This window comes from Malus domestica, chromosome 04 (genome assembly GCF_042453785.1).
Source record: "Malus domestica chromosome 04, GDT2T_hap1".
NCBI classification, from domain to species: Eukaryota; Viridiplantae; Streptophyta; class Magnoliopsida; order Rosales; family Rosaceae; genus Malus; species Malus domestica.
Window position 1 is genome coordinate 25157623 of NC_091664.1, and position 15089 is coordinate 25172711.

At 37.1% G+C, this 15089-nt stretch overlaps 1 protein-coding gene across 1 annotated transcript; it reads right to left on the reverse strand.

Moving 5' to 3' along the window:
* Positions 1 to 429: 429 nt before the first annotated feature.
* LOC103433716 (uncharacterized) lies at positions 430 to 2520 on the reverse strand. Its single transcript, XM_008371987.4, has one exon. It carries the CDS (start codon positions 2150 to 2152, stop codon positions 581 to 583), a length of 1572 nt encoding a protein of 523 aa, XP_008370209.3. The 5' UTR covers positions 2153 to 2520; the 3' UTR covers positions 430 to 580.
* Between the last annotated feature and the right edge of the window lie 12569 nt (positions 2521 to 15089).

The window sequence follows — 15089 nt, forward strand, 5'->3', positions numbered from 1 at the left end:
TCTTTTAATCGTCTGTCAAGCGATCCTACTGCAATGATTCTGTTTCCAAATTCGTTGAAACTTAACAAACTACTTACTTTTTAAAAGGAAACAAATATTATTCACTAATTGACTTATAAAACTAATTCGGAAACTTTGTTAAAATGACCCACAAATGCTTTTGAGACGTGATCACATCTGTCCTACCATTTTCGGAATGCCTAACGAACCTTGTAGATGACAGTGTGACGTATCTCCGGACCCCAAAAGTTGAAATGCAATAGTATCATAATGCAAATAATATAATTAAACTAACAATGACGGTATCTCAAAACAATCACTCATAATTATAACGTTGAAACAATCACTCACAGTTACGCCAAAAAAAGAGTTAATATACAACTGAGATGATAATGTGATAGTACTACGAAACAATCATTAACTTGTATCTGATACGAAGTAATGAAATTTTCATTCCTTTTTTCAGCTGCAATTCTTACAACAAACAAATTCTAAAGTTTTTCTTGTTCCTTTGTCAAACAAAATTACAAAAAAAAAGAAGAAAAAAGGTCGACTAGAATCAAAGAAAACTGTAACAATGTTACCACCATTGATGAACAAGAACACCACTTTGTCTCAGTGAAGCAAACAGGTCCAAGCACTGGCCATAACTCTTCTCATACTTCGAACTCCGCTCCCCGGGGCAACACCTCTGCCACCGGTTGTAATGGCACTCGAGAAATATCTCGTCGATCAAACAGATTGCCCCGGTCTCAAACAGCCTCGGAATCAAATCGAATTCCGTCCCTTCAACATCCATCTTCATCACCACGAAATCCTTCTCCGAAAAGGTCTTCTTCAACCAATTCGCAAAATCAAACCCCTGAATCTGATCCACCTCTCTGTTAAATCCGCCATTGGCCGCCTTTGCCGGCTGAATCCTCCCCATTCCTCTGCCTTTCTCCTTCACCTTCTCACCCGGGTCACCATTGATCTCGAAAGACAACGTTTCATTCCTCACCCAAGCTGCATAAGGTAGCAATGTGACCCCCTTCTTCAACTTGTACTGATCATGGAAAGTCTTATCGGCTTCAATGGCGAAAACTTCGAAAGTCTTGTTCTGTTTCGGGTACTGCTTCTTGAACCAGCTGCCAATGCTGGAGCCATAGCTCCGAGCTCCGACATCCACGTAAGCATATCGCCTCTTGAAGCTTATATCTGCCATTGTTGGCAGGTACTTAACGTTCTGTATATTCTTCTTCAGAGTAATCCACGGCTTCAACGGCTCTATTTCAATCAAAGGCTCCGCCTTTCTCACCAGCTCCATCTTATGCTCAGGAACCGAGCACTTAGCACCAACACTGCCACCAGGGTTCTCGACTCTGTGGCCTAAACCCTCAATCTCGCCGCCGCTGCCGCACTCCTTCCTCAAAACCATCTCGCGAACCTTTGGCATCGACGAATTGAAGCCGTCGATGTCGCGCGAAGTCACGAGCTTGCTGCAATTGAACAATTCAATAAACGAATGGAAGCTGTAAGTGTCTCTCGCGCCCACGTGGACCACCGCAAACCCTTCGGGCTTCAGCGTCCGCACGATTTCGGCGGCGAAATCCGCCGGCTTTGGCGACTTGTCGAGACGTCCGCCGCCAGAGAAAACAAAGTCAAAGCTGTTGTCAGCAAACGGTAAACGGTGCGCTTCGCCCGGAATTACCAAGGGACGCAACGCTTTCTTAAAAACACCGACCGCGTCCTTGACGCCGGACTCTCTCAGGGCGTAGACGTCGTGCCCGGAGGGGGTCTCGACGCAGAGCGACTTGGCTTTCCGGGAGAGGAAGCCCTGGGACATGAGATCCTGGAAAACGGCGGAGAAGAAATGGACGGCCTGGATCCAGTCCTTGCTGGTGTAGAGATCGGGCTTCAAGGACCTCGCCGACCTCGATGGCACGGCGTCGTTTTTGGCGGCGATGGCCGCACTGCCGGTATTCGCTATAACGAAGTTAAGATTTTCCGGGAGAGAGAAGAAGCAGAAGTTGCCGAGCTCACACGACTCGCCGGTGACGGTGACGACGTAGGCGAAGCGGCAGAGAACAATCAAAACGCCGAACAAAAAACACCGTATAAAAACGTTCTTAAGGAGGCCGGGCTTGCCTGCGGCGGCGGAGCCGGGTTCCATCTCTGCAAAATATATACCCTTTTCTCTACAAAAAATTGTGGAAAAAAACAATCTTTTTCTATCTGTTTTGGGAATCGAAATCGAAAAAATAAATTGAATGGGTATAAAAGTGAAGAAATCGTATGGGGGTTTTGGCTTAGCGGGAGCAGAATCGGGCGGATGTGTGGTTGCCGCCGATGAGGGCTGGTGGTTTTAAAAGGGAGTTGCAGATCTTGGAGTTGTGAGGGGAAGGAGAAGCCATGGCCGGTTTCTTGTTGGCAACTTTATTTCTGTTTCGGCATGACTGAGACGCGCTCTCTCTCTCTCTCTCTCTCTCTCTCTGAAACTGCGAAAACTGAAAAGACTGCGTTCGACTGTTTGGTGAAGAAGGCGTAGGGAGGGATAAAAGGAAAGGAGGTAGAGAATAACGCGGCCACGGCACTCGCACGTGTCGTGACAGGGAGAACCGGTTTGGCACGCTTGAGAAGAAGACGGGAGGAAGAATGATATTGTTTTCTAGAATATGTTGAAATTACGAAATTGCCATGTTGAACTAAGAACGGATTACCCGAAAAGACTCTCCTAATTGCAGTATTAGGAGGAAAAGCTACTTAAGTTGTTACAACTTGTTTTGGTCAATTATTGTTTCCGAATTTGTGTGACAGTACCTGCGTCACTTTTTGTTAGGGCGTTATCTTCTGTCTTGTAGATTCTTAAAAAAACATACAAAACGAGTAAAGGGTAATTATGATGAGATGATTGAGTAAGTAACCTTGATAGTAAGTTAGATGTTAAATTATCTATTAACAAGGTTCGAACAAATACCGTCATGTAAGAACACAACACATTTCCATCACTGTGGTAAATGACCATTCACAAGTTGCAACTAAGGCTCATATGGATCTATGTATTAATGAATGAGTATCTTGATTCCTTGATGAGGGGCTTATTAATAATTTAATCCCAAGTTGGGAATATTTCTTTATTTGATTGAGATGTTTATGGGAGATCAATATAAGCAAGTTTCTATTATTCTTTTTTTTTTATAATTTTTTTTTGTCAAACTTGCCGTTTTGTTTCTGAGCAATTACATCAAATGATAAAAGTGTATGCTGTCAGCATTACCATGTAGTGATGCCTTTCTCTAATTGCAAATAAAATGTATCGGGTTCGATTTCAAATACTTCGTTATGTATGCATGTTTCTGTTTGTAACAACGCATATGGACGGTCCTATCGTTAGCCTTAAAGTGATAAGGGATGAGGAAATGGATGAACACTATAACGCATGGACTTTGAAAACCATTTCTAATAATCAAGATCACTCAACTGAGGATGGAATTATTAATCAAAATCATCCACTGCCCAACAACCGCCAGATGCTGCATGTGATGACAATAAATGGATTTCTTTTAATTAAATGATTTTAATTAAATGACTTAATTATCTCTTCTCTACTAATTAATAAAACTCTCTTTGTCAATCAAAAGAGGGTGAGAAGACAAATTAGTTTTCTATCACAAAAAAAAAATGATGGGCAATAATGTAATTTCACATATCCAAATTTTACTGTTTTTTTATTGAAGCCTCACCTACAGGTGATGTTAAAATATCTCCAATATTTATATAAAAAAAAAATACATATATATATATATATATATATATATATATATAAAACCTCTCACTCTCCCTCTCTCCTTCTCATTTTCTAAAAAAAATGTGTTCATACACACAAAGTTTGTAGGCAAATACTAGTATATATTAATCAATGATTACTCCCATAACAAGTAATTATAATGTGTTAAGAATCTTATGACTTCTGCCTCCAAGTTGCTGCAGGCACAAATAAGAAAAAGATCAATCAAATAAATGATTTTTTTTGTTTTATTTTTATTTTACATATTTGTTGTAACAGGGGTTTGATTTTTACAACCGATCTGAGCAAAAAAAGAAGTAAGTTATGAGAGTCATTCAATTATCAAACATCGAAAATTAGAATTATTTCTTATTGTTTCGTGCTGAAAGAGAGTAAAACATAATAATAACAACTAATTCGCGCTTATGTTTAATTGGGTTCCTTAATCCCTCGCTACATCAATTTTTTTTTTTTTTGTTGGCCTTCAATTTTTAAGGATTCCAAGGGCATGAATAAAATTTTGAGCCTTACGATATTTCAACAAGTGATATTAATTTACATAACAAAAGTCAAATTCTGGGAACCTGATAAACCGAAAGGTAATTACCGGATCAGCCGGTGACCATGCCATGCTTACAGTTGGCGCGCCGAACGCCGCAGTAGACGTTGTGAACTTTTTCTGTTTTTCCTTTTATTCCCAGAGGCCTCATCCGTAACGTAATTTGGACCATTCTTGAGGTTTTGATTGGCTCTCCGGGTCCACAACATGCGCGTTTGTAAAGCGGATAGAAACTTACTTCCCTGGTTTTGTTTTTTTTTTTTTTTTTTTTTTTTTGAAAAAAAACCTTTCCGAAGAAAGGAGACAGTTTTATTACAAACACATATTACAGAGATGAAAAAAAAAATAGGTATGAAAAAAAATTGGAGCATTTTAAGTGTTTGATAAACATTTTAAATCAGTTTTTTTTCTTTCAAAGTTATGGGTGAAAAAAAACTAAAGATCAGAAGCTAGAAATAGCAACTTCAACAAAACAGCTTATTTTGGTAAAACACGGATGAACAGTAAAAAATAAATGAACTTGGTAATACGTCGGGTTGCAAACTTCAATCTGATTGACGATGGCGATCTGACCTTGACCATCGCACCAAACAAACACCGATCCTTTGATTCAAAGGTACAATATCGAAGACGCAGTGAGACAAAGAAAGCATTTTTCTTCGATCCATAAACAACAAAATGACTTTCAAATTGTTTTGCAGGACCAAAACGCCGGACGGGGGTGAGTCAATTGCAAACGTTCCGAGCTGCGAGGTGATCTCCCTGTCAAATGAGATGTGCGTTTCGATACGGGGGATGAAACACGGGGAAGGGTACAGAGCTGGGTAAGGACTGAGAAATTTCAGGAGAGGGATCGTCTGTTTGTCGATTGTTGTTAAAATAAAGATATATATATATATTGCAAAACCTTTCTATCTCCCCCATTTCTCAATTTGTTGGTTGAAAAAGGATAAGCATTATCCATCTAAGTCCTTAAATTAAGAATTGCTAATCCAATCCCCATAACAAACCCAACACTTCAACCGTTGTTCCTAAACTACAAGATAAACGATGAGCAGCATCAATCTAAAATCAAAATCCAACACTTTGCGACGGCTGCGCCTTGGCTGTTGTTGCAACGTGAATGGGATAAAGGAGGGAAACCACAAGAATGAAGAAGATGAGAGAGAGAGACAGAGAGACAGAGAGACAGAGAGAGAGAGAGGGAGAGAGAGATTTATTAATTTTTAGGCATTAAAAATTATTTTTTTAAAATTTCTTAATTATCTCTACTAATTAATGAAATCCTCTTTGTCAACCAAAAAATGGTGAAAAGACAAATTAGTCTTTTATCACACAAAAAACTGATGGGAAATAATGTAATTTTACAGATCCAAATTTTACTGTTTTTTATTGAAGCCTTATCTACAAGTGATGTTAAAGTACATTCAATATTAAAAAAAAATTTAAAAAAAAACCAAAAACAAAAACCTGCCACATTGTCTCTCTCTCTCCCCCTCTCTCTCCCTCTCTCCTTCTCGTTTTCTAAAAAAATGTATTCATACACACAAACTATATAGGCAAATGCTAGTAAATATTTAAGATAAAGTTTATAAATATTTTTATTTTAAAAAATCAAGTATATTTAGTAATTCATCTTTATTTGTTAAGAAAATTAAATTAATGGCATATGTAGTATTATACATTTTTTGTTCATTTCACACAGTCACAATTGTTTTACATAAAAGTTTACCAAACACTATCATACTACTTTTTTTTTTCAAAAGCACTTTTACAAAAAAGTTTACCAAACACTCAACTGCTTTATTTTACAGCTGCTTATTCTCACAGCACAGTAGAAGCAGTTTTTTTTTCAAAGCATAACAATACCAAACCAACTCTTAATCTTAAAATTCTTCTATAGTGGTATAAATGAGTTGAGTTTTTGCATAACAGTGTGGATTCAAACTTCGAATGTGACTAATATAACATCTAATTTTACAAAATCTATCGTTTGACAAATACAGACACACTATAGTAACAATAACAGTATCTTAAATTAATTATGTGAAATATTTTTATATGTTGCCTATTAAGAGGTTATTTTTGTTTGGAAGGAGAATACATTTCACTTAACAACCTATAAGGACCCAAATATGAAGAGCAAAAAAGAAAGATGCATCAATCCAAAACCTAGTCTGAAGCCCAAAAAAGTAGAAGAAATCGAGAAAACATGAAAACTTAACATCAAACTTTACGCCCACAAAGTCGTCGCCGCTGCAAAAAAGCCTGCCATCATAGAAACAAATCAAATAAGAAGGAAGCGAGCGGTCAGGCAAAAATGGGGACAAGTCACGCACATAATCCATCCAACAAATGGATACAAGATGATCCTATGATCCCAAATCCCTCGAGCAGTGAATCTGTTGGTGTTAAAGAATAATGTTTGAGTTAAAATTTTAACCTTGGAAAGGTTCGGACAAGGAATATTAAATGGAAAGTTCGATTTTCATTTCAAAACTTTAAATGTGTTTTTGGACTAGTAAACGACCTCGGATGGCTAAAATTCATCGTGCAGCTCGTGGCATGGGATGGGAGAGAGGAAAGCACCACTGAAGACATGGTAACATGCAAGGTTCTATAAGATGCTATGCACTAGTCGGGGCCTAGGTGAATTTAAGTAAATTTATTATATATTGATTAAATAAGTGTCTATTTATACTTAAAAACACACACATAATTGTATTGGGATACATAAATTACAAACTCAAATGACTATAAATTATAAAGTATTAGAACATATTAAAAACATGGAGAATAAATATATAATGAGTGTTCATCCAAGTATTCAACAAGTCTCTTACATCTTATTGAAAAATTAAAATGAAAAATGAAAGTTATCGATTTTATGCCTAAATTAGAGTCGCGACCTAGGCAAACACCTAAGTAGGTCTAGACGTGCTTTCTTAATTTTCAAACGCATAGGACTAATCGTGGCAGTGGCCAGTCGCTTAGCATATGAACAGTGGTAATAGCCACCACAGTAGATGGGGTGGGCACCACAGAAGATGGGGTGGCCACCACCGAGGACGAAGAAGTTGCCACAAATGATGGGAAAAGAACCGCCCCGAAAGGCAATTGGGAAAACCAAGACCAAAGCAAACCAATCAGAGGGGGATAGAAAGTCTAAAGATAAGCCATTAAGAAAGTTGTGTGGCCGTTGTGTTAGGGCTTGTGGTTTGTACATGTGTAAGGTTAAGTGATACCAAAATATAGACATGAGTGGGTTAACAATTCACCTCATCCAATTGTCAGTGTTAATAATTTTTCTTATCGTGTATCATAGTATGTTTGTTGACCCTAAAAATTATCAAGCCTATGTGACGCGCAGGCCGAGTAATTAATAAGCTAACTACTAACTACGTCATTCGGTTATGTGTGGGGCGTGCCAACTCGGCCGGGGAGTAAAATTTGTTGGTGTTGCGTTAAGCGCGTTGCTGACTTCTTGATCTTACGATTGCTGCCGAGGAAGGAATGAGTCTCGGCATTCAAGTTCTAGAGCTTGAAGACAATGCTACTAGTCTTGCGAAGTTCACAGATCGTTGGCGCCAGGTTTGGTCACGGGGATTATATTCGTAAGAGTATAAGCACGCCGAACTGGCTCCAAACTATACGGACACAAGTATTCAAAAGAGATATATGTCTTGATGGTGAATGTGGTTCGGCCGTCAGAATGTCGAACTCTAAAACTTACTTGTGAATATCCAATCATAAAACAACTCGGCGTTCAATTTGTCGAGCCCAGTAATCTGTAAAACTTTACTTCGCCGAGAAGGCTAATGAGATGACATCTGCCAATAAGGATTCGAAAATCCTTCTCGACCGAGACTTGGATAGATAATCAGTAGGCCTCGACACAGTGCTGTTTATCCAAATTGAATGTGCTTCGTGGTCGACAGATTCTACGACAACAATGTTGTTTATCCAAACTGAAAGTGTTCACCGGTTGCTTTCACATTGCTGTTTATCCAAACTGAAGATGTGTCGACGAAAAAGAAAATAAAAATCTCAAGGTTGTTGAGAGGTTTCGCGTAGAGCGAGAGTTTGCGCATGACAGTTTGTATGTTGAGTTGGAGGAGGTTATTTCGTTGCCACTGCGTCTGTATTTATTGGAACTTATTTTCTATTTGGCACGGTCTGGATAATAAGCCAAGCAATTTTGATTGCACCTGAAGACTATGTAATGGAATATTTTGAGAAAAGTCATGACTACATGCATATCTGGTCGACAAATCGAGACTGTGAACGCTAATCTTACTGCAACCAGGAGACTCATTCTTCGCGTTATTTGTCTAAATGCACTCAACGACTTAATTGCAAATGGCAAATTAATTGAATTACCATATCTGACAACCAATTGCAAAGTGTAATCATTATCCCATCATCACTTCATTATCCTTACATCCCATGCATGCATAAAAAACAAAACATCATGGTTGGTAGTTTTGCATTATCTGCAAAACCATCCTGATCCCATCACATCACCTTATTTTGATTACTCCAAATGGATACGAATGACAGATCCACATGCTGATCTTCCACTATTAATTGCATCCTTGTGGTATTTTTCCACGTGGTTCTGCATGCCAGCTAAATATGCAACTCTTGCAACTGATTAAATAGCATTTGGATAAACCTCTAATGTTGCACGGCATTTCACATAACCTCCTCTGTATGGAGCTTTACACGTATCACAACTCTATACGCTTTAAGGATATTTTCAAGATAATTACTATGATAAAAAGAACAATAATAATGTCAAGAAAAATATCTAATCATCCGACGGTTAGGAGCTATGCCCATTCTACAGGCTTAATTGCACGGATCGATGATGTAATTTTGGGTCCAAATAATATCTTAACTTTTTGTATGTTAATACATTATTTTGAATACTTATACAAGTGATTTTCTACTATAAGCGGCTCTGACTCGACCCATAATGAATTAAAGAAGGAAACCATAACTACCAAGACAATCCAATACTTTTTATGCAGTAACATTTTATGCTACGTAAGCTCCAATAAGCGAGGTGTAGTGGTTACACGACACGTGACGAAGTGGTTTGGTTGAATTAGCACATAATTGAATTAGGGAGATGAAGCAGTTATGAATGTGAACTGGCAATGGAGTATTACGCGTGGGACATGAGAGGGTCAGGATGGTTACCACGGCAGCGGTGCTGGCGTAGATGGGAAGTCAAGAGCAAAAGAGTAAGCGGAGGTCCACATGTCGTATTAAATGCAGTGTAGCCGTCGCCGGAATCAACGCCCTTATTGACTCGTCGTTTCTCCACATCCCATCTACACTTCCTTTTTGTGCTTTTTTGTTGCACCTTATCATCGTTTGTGAGGATCCTGATGATCTTTTAATTGTGTCTGCTTATCATACATCGTGCGGTCAAAAAATATATATATTTTTTTTAAATTGAGCATAAATAGTACCTGACGAAAATTGCTCATACGATATACGATGAACGAACATGATTAGAGGATCTTCGGAATACTCACAAAGAGAATCTTGAGATGATCCTCATTCCTTATCATCACCATCATCACCATCTATGTGCCATTATAGTCTAGTTAAATCACATTCTTTGATTTTATCATCCTCGCAATCAATCGATTCGTTGACAACCCTTTTTTCGGCTAATAATTGTTGTAATTTCATGAAATTTTTAGTACTAAGATGATCAAAATGTAACTGCTAAAAACTTCGGATAACATAATATATTGAAGTGTAATAAACATTTCGGTAATTTAAGTGTTTGGGATTTTAATTTGCATAATGAGTTTTGTGTCTTGTACGTAATCAAATTTGTTTTGTTTAACTAACTATATCAGTATATTGGTCTAGCAACACTCAATATCCTATCTACATAAATCCTACTTTTAAAAAAGTTAACGAAAAAAATTAGATTACTTTTTTTTTAATAATATATAATTTTAAGCTTTAAGTCATAACCATTAACCATTGGAGGAATAAATTGTTTCTTTGTTATGGCTTAAAACTCTGTTGCCTAAATTTTTAAGTTTTAACTCTGAGGATTGGACATGGTATAAGTTGAGAGTTATCAACAAGTTTGACCAAAAAGGAAACAATTATTAACATGCATGCTGCAGGTAGCATTGACGAACGTATGCATAGTTGCATACTATATGTGCCTTTTCCATCTTTTATAGGGTTGTTCACATATACATGTCATCCTATCTGGCCACAGACATCATTCACTAATTTTTTTTTTTAAAGGACAACTGGTGATAAGTCACAATTATTTATTTAGTCTGTGTCCGAAGAAATTATGGAGAATTTTATCATACCTATAGCTACAATCAAACACACTCAATAGCTCAAATCATCGAACTCAAAACCTTCCACATCACAGACATCATTCATGGGTTCTTTCATTTGTTTGGATTTAAGTAGGTAGATTATATTCATAAACAATATTTCAAGCGACGACTTTATAGTATTGGACATTAATGATCACATCACATAAACAAACCACCGAGTCATATTTAATTTTAGTTTTCGCAGTCGCTTGTTTGGTGTTAGATTCGAATTGAACTTGATAATTCATATATAATTTAATATTTTAGTAAAATTAAAGGTGAATGGTTTTTCATTTGATTGAGGGCAGTAAGAGATTAGACACGAATAAAATTCTCTTTTCGTCCTACTATATTAAGGGGATCAAAAGGATGATTAAATCTCCTTCATGCATAATTCATCTTCTGTTTTCATGTTGGACAAAATATTTTTATTTCTTTCAAAAACTATCTTTAACATAACGAGCAGAGGCGGAGCCACAAAGGGACCAAGATGGTCCAGGCCCATCCTAACATTTTCTCATGCAGAAAAATTTAGTGTTATATTTATGATTTTTAAGGTTTTTCGTAGGCTCAGGGTCCAATTTGACATTTTTACTTTAATTTTTTTCATTGGGTTTGATATGAGAGTAGTGGCTCCTATGGCGTTTAGGTTGTTTGTAGGTTGTGAGCTTTGATGAGGACTTTGATCTGGCCCTTCTGGGGATCAGTGGATAGAGAGGGAAAAAGTTAGCTAGGGAGGCTTGGGGTTTAGGTTTAATAAAAATGATCATGAGGACGATATTGGTGGTTGCTCACCACTTCACATAATAATTTTTGTACAATCAGAAGATCATTTTAAATTGAGACATTTGAACCCCCACTAGACTAAAATTTTGGCTCCACCAAGTTATCCAATCTAACACGATCATAGATTCATAACAGCCAAACGAGGCCTTATTGTTTGCACATTTACCTTGCACAGAACCTAATTCATTATTTTTGTCCCTTCGAAAACATGGCGGAGGATTCCATGTGCCCAAGATGGAGGATCCCATGTGAACATTTTCAGAACCATTGGAGGATAAAGAAGAAATCAACATCACGTTTACGCATCGATCCGAAGCATTTGTACGTTTTCCCTGTTTGATTATGCAACTGAATGTTTCTCGATCGATCGTTTTTGTTGTTTTGCAGCAGCTGGGACTCGCCTCGTGATACAGTACCGTTAAACTTTGGCCATGCACGCAGTTTTGTAGCTAGCTAGCAAGGACAAGGATTGTATGTCCTCCCACTTTCGATGCCCTCCCGTACCCTTCTGTTTTGTGTGATCACGATTAAGCCATGTCAACATTTTATATATATATATTTTTTATAAAGATAATAAGACAAAAATGAATAGTAATATAAAATGTTGACGTGGCTTAATCGTAACCACACAAACATGAGGGCACGGGAGGGCATACAATCCTTGTCCAGCTAGCAATGGCAGATGCAGCAGCTTTGCTACCTACAGACATCTTCGGTCTCTTTCCTTGGGATTTATAACCTCATCAATGACTAATCCAAATCAAGCGAATCAGAAAATATGTTGGGATGAGGGACTTTCAAAGTACTTTTTTAGATGTACCATATGACGGTAACGAACTACTCAAACACTACAAATTAAGATGTAAAGGGACTTTGAATCTGACACGTTTAATGATGTCATTTGAAAGTTCTATCAAATGTAGTGCAATTAGTTATTTAAGTCTCTTTGTCTAAATTTTTGAAGTGCATTTTTGACAAATTTAGCTTAAATTTCGTAAAAATCCCTCATCCAAACATAGGGTAGAAGAAGACAAACTTGGGCTCCAATGGATGTATATACAATTTATACTTCTATGCTTGTCTCTTTCGTTGCTTATTACTCAGTTGCACCAAAAATTTTGCTCTAAAAACCTAAAATGAATCTAGAGTTTCAAAACTCCTTGTGATCCATGACTGGTAGGTCATAAACCAAAATTTTGCATGCTGAAAACTGAAGGTTATAAACTGAAAACTGAAAACAAAATGATTATCAAACAGCCCCTAAAGTCTTACATGAGGTCAATCGCAGGCTCTCATGTTTACACGTTTAACATTCTGCAAGTTGTAATTAACGCATGGATTGACCACGTTAAATTTATATTTTGGAGATGAGTCATTTCAGTTCGTCAAATTGTAACAAAAACATGATAACACATAGAACATGTAATATGCTCACTTGAGTGGCCGGTGATTGATGGCCATTGCTTCTATTCAGATTGCCTTTCACGAATAATCATCAATTGGAATTGCCACTAACTACCGTATAATGTTATTTTTCTTCACTTGTAAGTGAGAGGTATTAGGTTCGAATTTCGTGGACGGTGAATTTGATACCAAATTAGGTTACCCATTGTATGGCTTAGCCGAACTCCCCCTCTCCTTAGTGTAAAAATATATCATTGTACTAAAAAAAAAAAACATCAATTGGAATTGGATTACCTTTCAGCCACCTTCAGGTGCGTGGATGAGATGTCTATGACCCACAAATGAGCTGGTGTCTGGATGCTGGTGGACCTGGGCGTTTCACTTTCAACTAGTAAATAATAAGTGTCGGATTCGTATCAGAAATTTTTGGATGCAGCCACAAGGGCACAACACCCCTTCACAGCATACCGAATAACAGGCAGATGTATGCTATGTCTGGTCGGTTGCGCTCGTAAGTGACTTCTGACTGTTGATGCATGTGATAAGCATGTTGACGCTGGTAAAATTTACGGTTTTTGAAATCTTTTTTGTGTATTTATAAGATCGAATTCATACGATTTTTAGAAATGATTACTAATCCTAAGATTACAAATCCATCGTTTGCCTATTAAGCAAACGACGATTTGCAAGCCTTTTTAGAAATCGTATGGATTCGATGTTATACATACGCGAGGAAGACATCAAAATTATTGTCAGAGGGCGCTGAACGACCTACCCTGGGCTCGCCCTAATTTAACGAATACAGTGGCTCATCGCATTAGTCTAAGACAACAAGATTGGGCCTAGCCTAGTAATGCTATAGTGGGCTTTATACACTGTTATGTATTAACCTAAGTCCCTAACAGGTTCCAGTTTTGGTCAGAAAAGGTGAGGCGGTTCAATCATGTCATTTCACTGCTTTTATTACTATTACTTGGGGCACTATGCCCTACTATAAATTTATTTATTTATTTAAATGATCGTACAGTTGACGTGGTCAAACACACCGATCGAAAATTTCCCCCACGTTAAACACGATTATACAAAATTAAGGAGAAAAGACTATATGCTAGAAGATAATGGCAATGTGAACGTGCCTTTTTCTTCTTTCTTTCTTTATGTGGTATTTCCATTGGTTGGATGGAAGAGCTGAATATGTCAACAGATCATGTGCTTACCAATTCCTTTGGTGCTGCTGCGCTGTAGACATTGACAACCATAATATTAATACTTTGAAGCAAAACTTGTAGTTGGATGCCACATTTTATTTACAACTTGCAAGCCAATTCGTTTGTGTATAAATCAGAGTGTTGTAGACATGTAAATTTCGATAAAATAAATATTTATTAAAATATTATAATTTTGATGCGTTAGGGCTTACATTACATGCATCATGTGTCTCACAAATCGTACACATGACATGTTGCCTCATCAAAATCAGACAAGTCATCAATTGTGACACACATCGACACTTGTTGGAAAGTAATTAAGGAATTATCTCAATTAATTCCATTTTAATTGATTTAAAATGCCAAATCAAGGATGAAATGTGATTGATTTATTGATGAAGTGAAAATCACGAATCAAGTCTCAAATCAAGTCTTGGTTCCTAATCAGAGATTGTAACTCTACATTTACATTAATACAAAATTTATTTTGTACAAGTGTTCTTGTTTGATTGTCATATGAATTTCGTGTTTACAAGTTCATTGAATAAATTAGAGGGTTGAAGTTTGAACTAATCAACTAATGGGCATCTATTAGGAATTGAAATTATGATTTCGCTAATTATAAATTGCACCTTTTAATCATTCGATTACAACTGTTTATCACAAGCATTTTTATACATACACGTTTCTCACCTTTTAAACTGGCTTTTGTGGTCAATCATGTTTTACGTATGCATACAAGAAGAAAAATGAGCAACAATTACCTCATATATTTGGTTACTGTTATTGGGGTAATAATGATATTGTCAATAAAAAAATATGTGATAAAAAGTCAAAAACTAAGTAATAGCTACACCGCAAAACCGACAACTGATGCATTAAAATATACTTTAACGTCATTGTATGTGATAAAAGAAAAAAATTAAATAATAAGTACACCACAACGATGACTAATACATTACAATATACTTTAACGTCATTGTTACCCAGCAAAAACA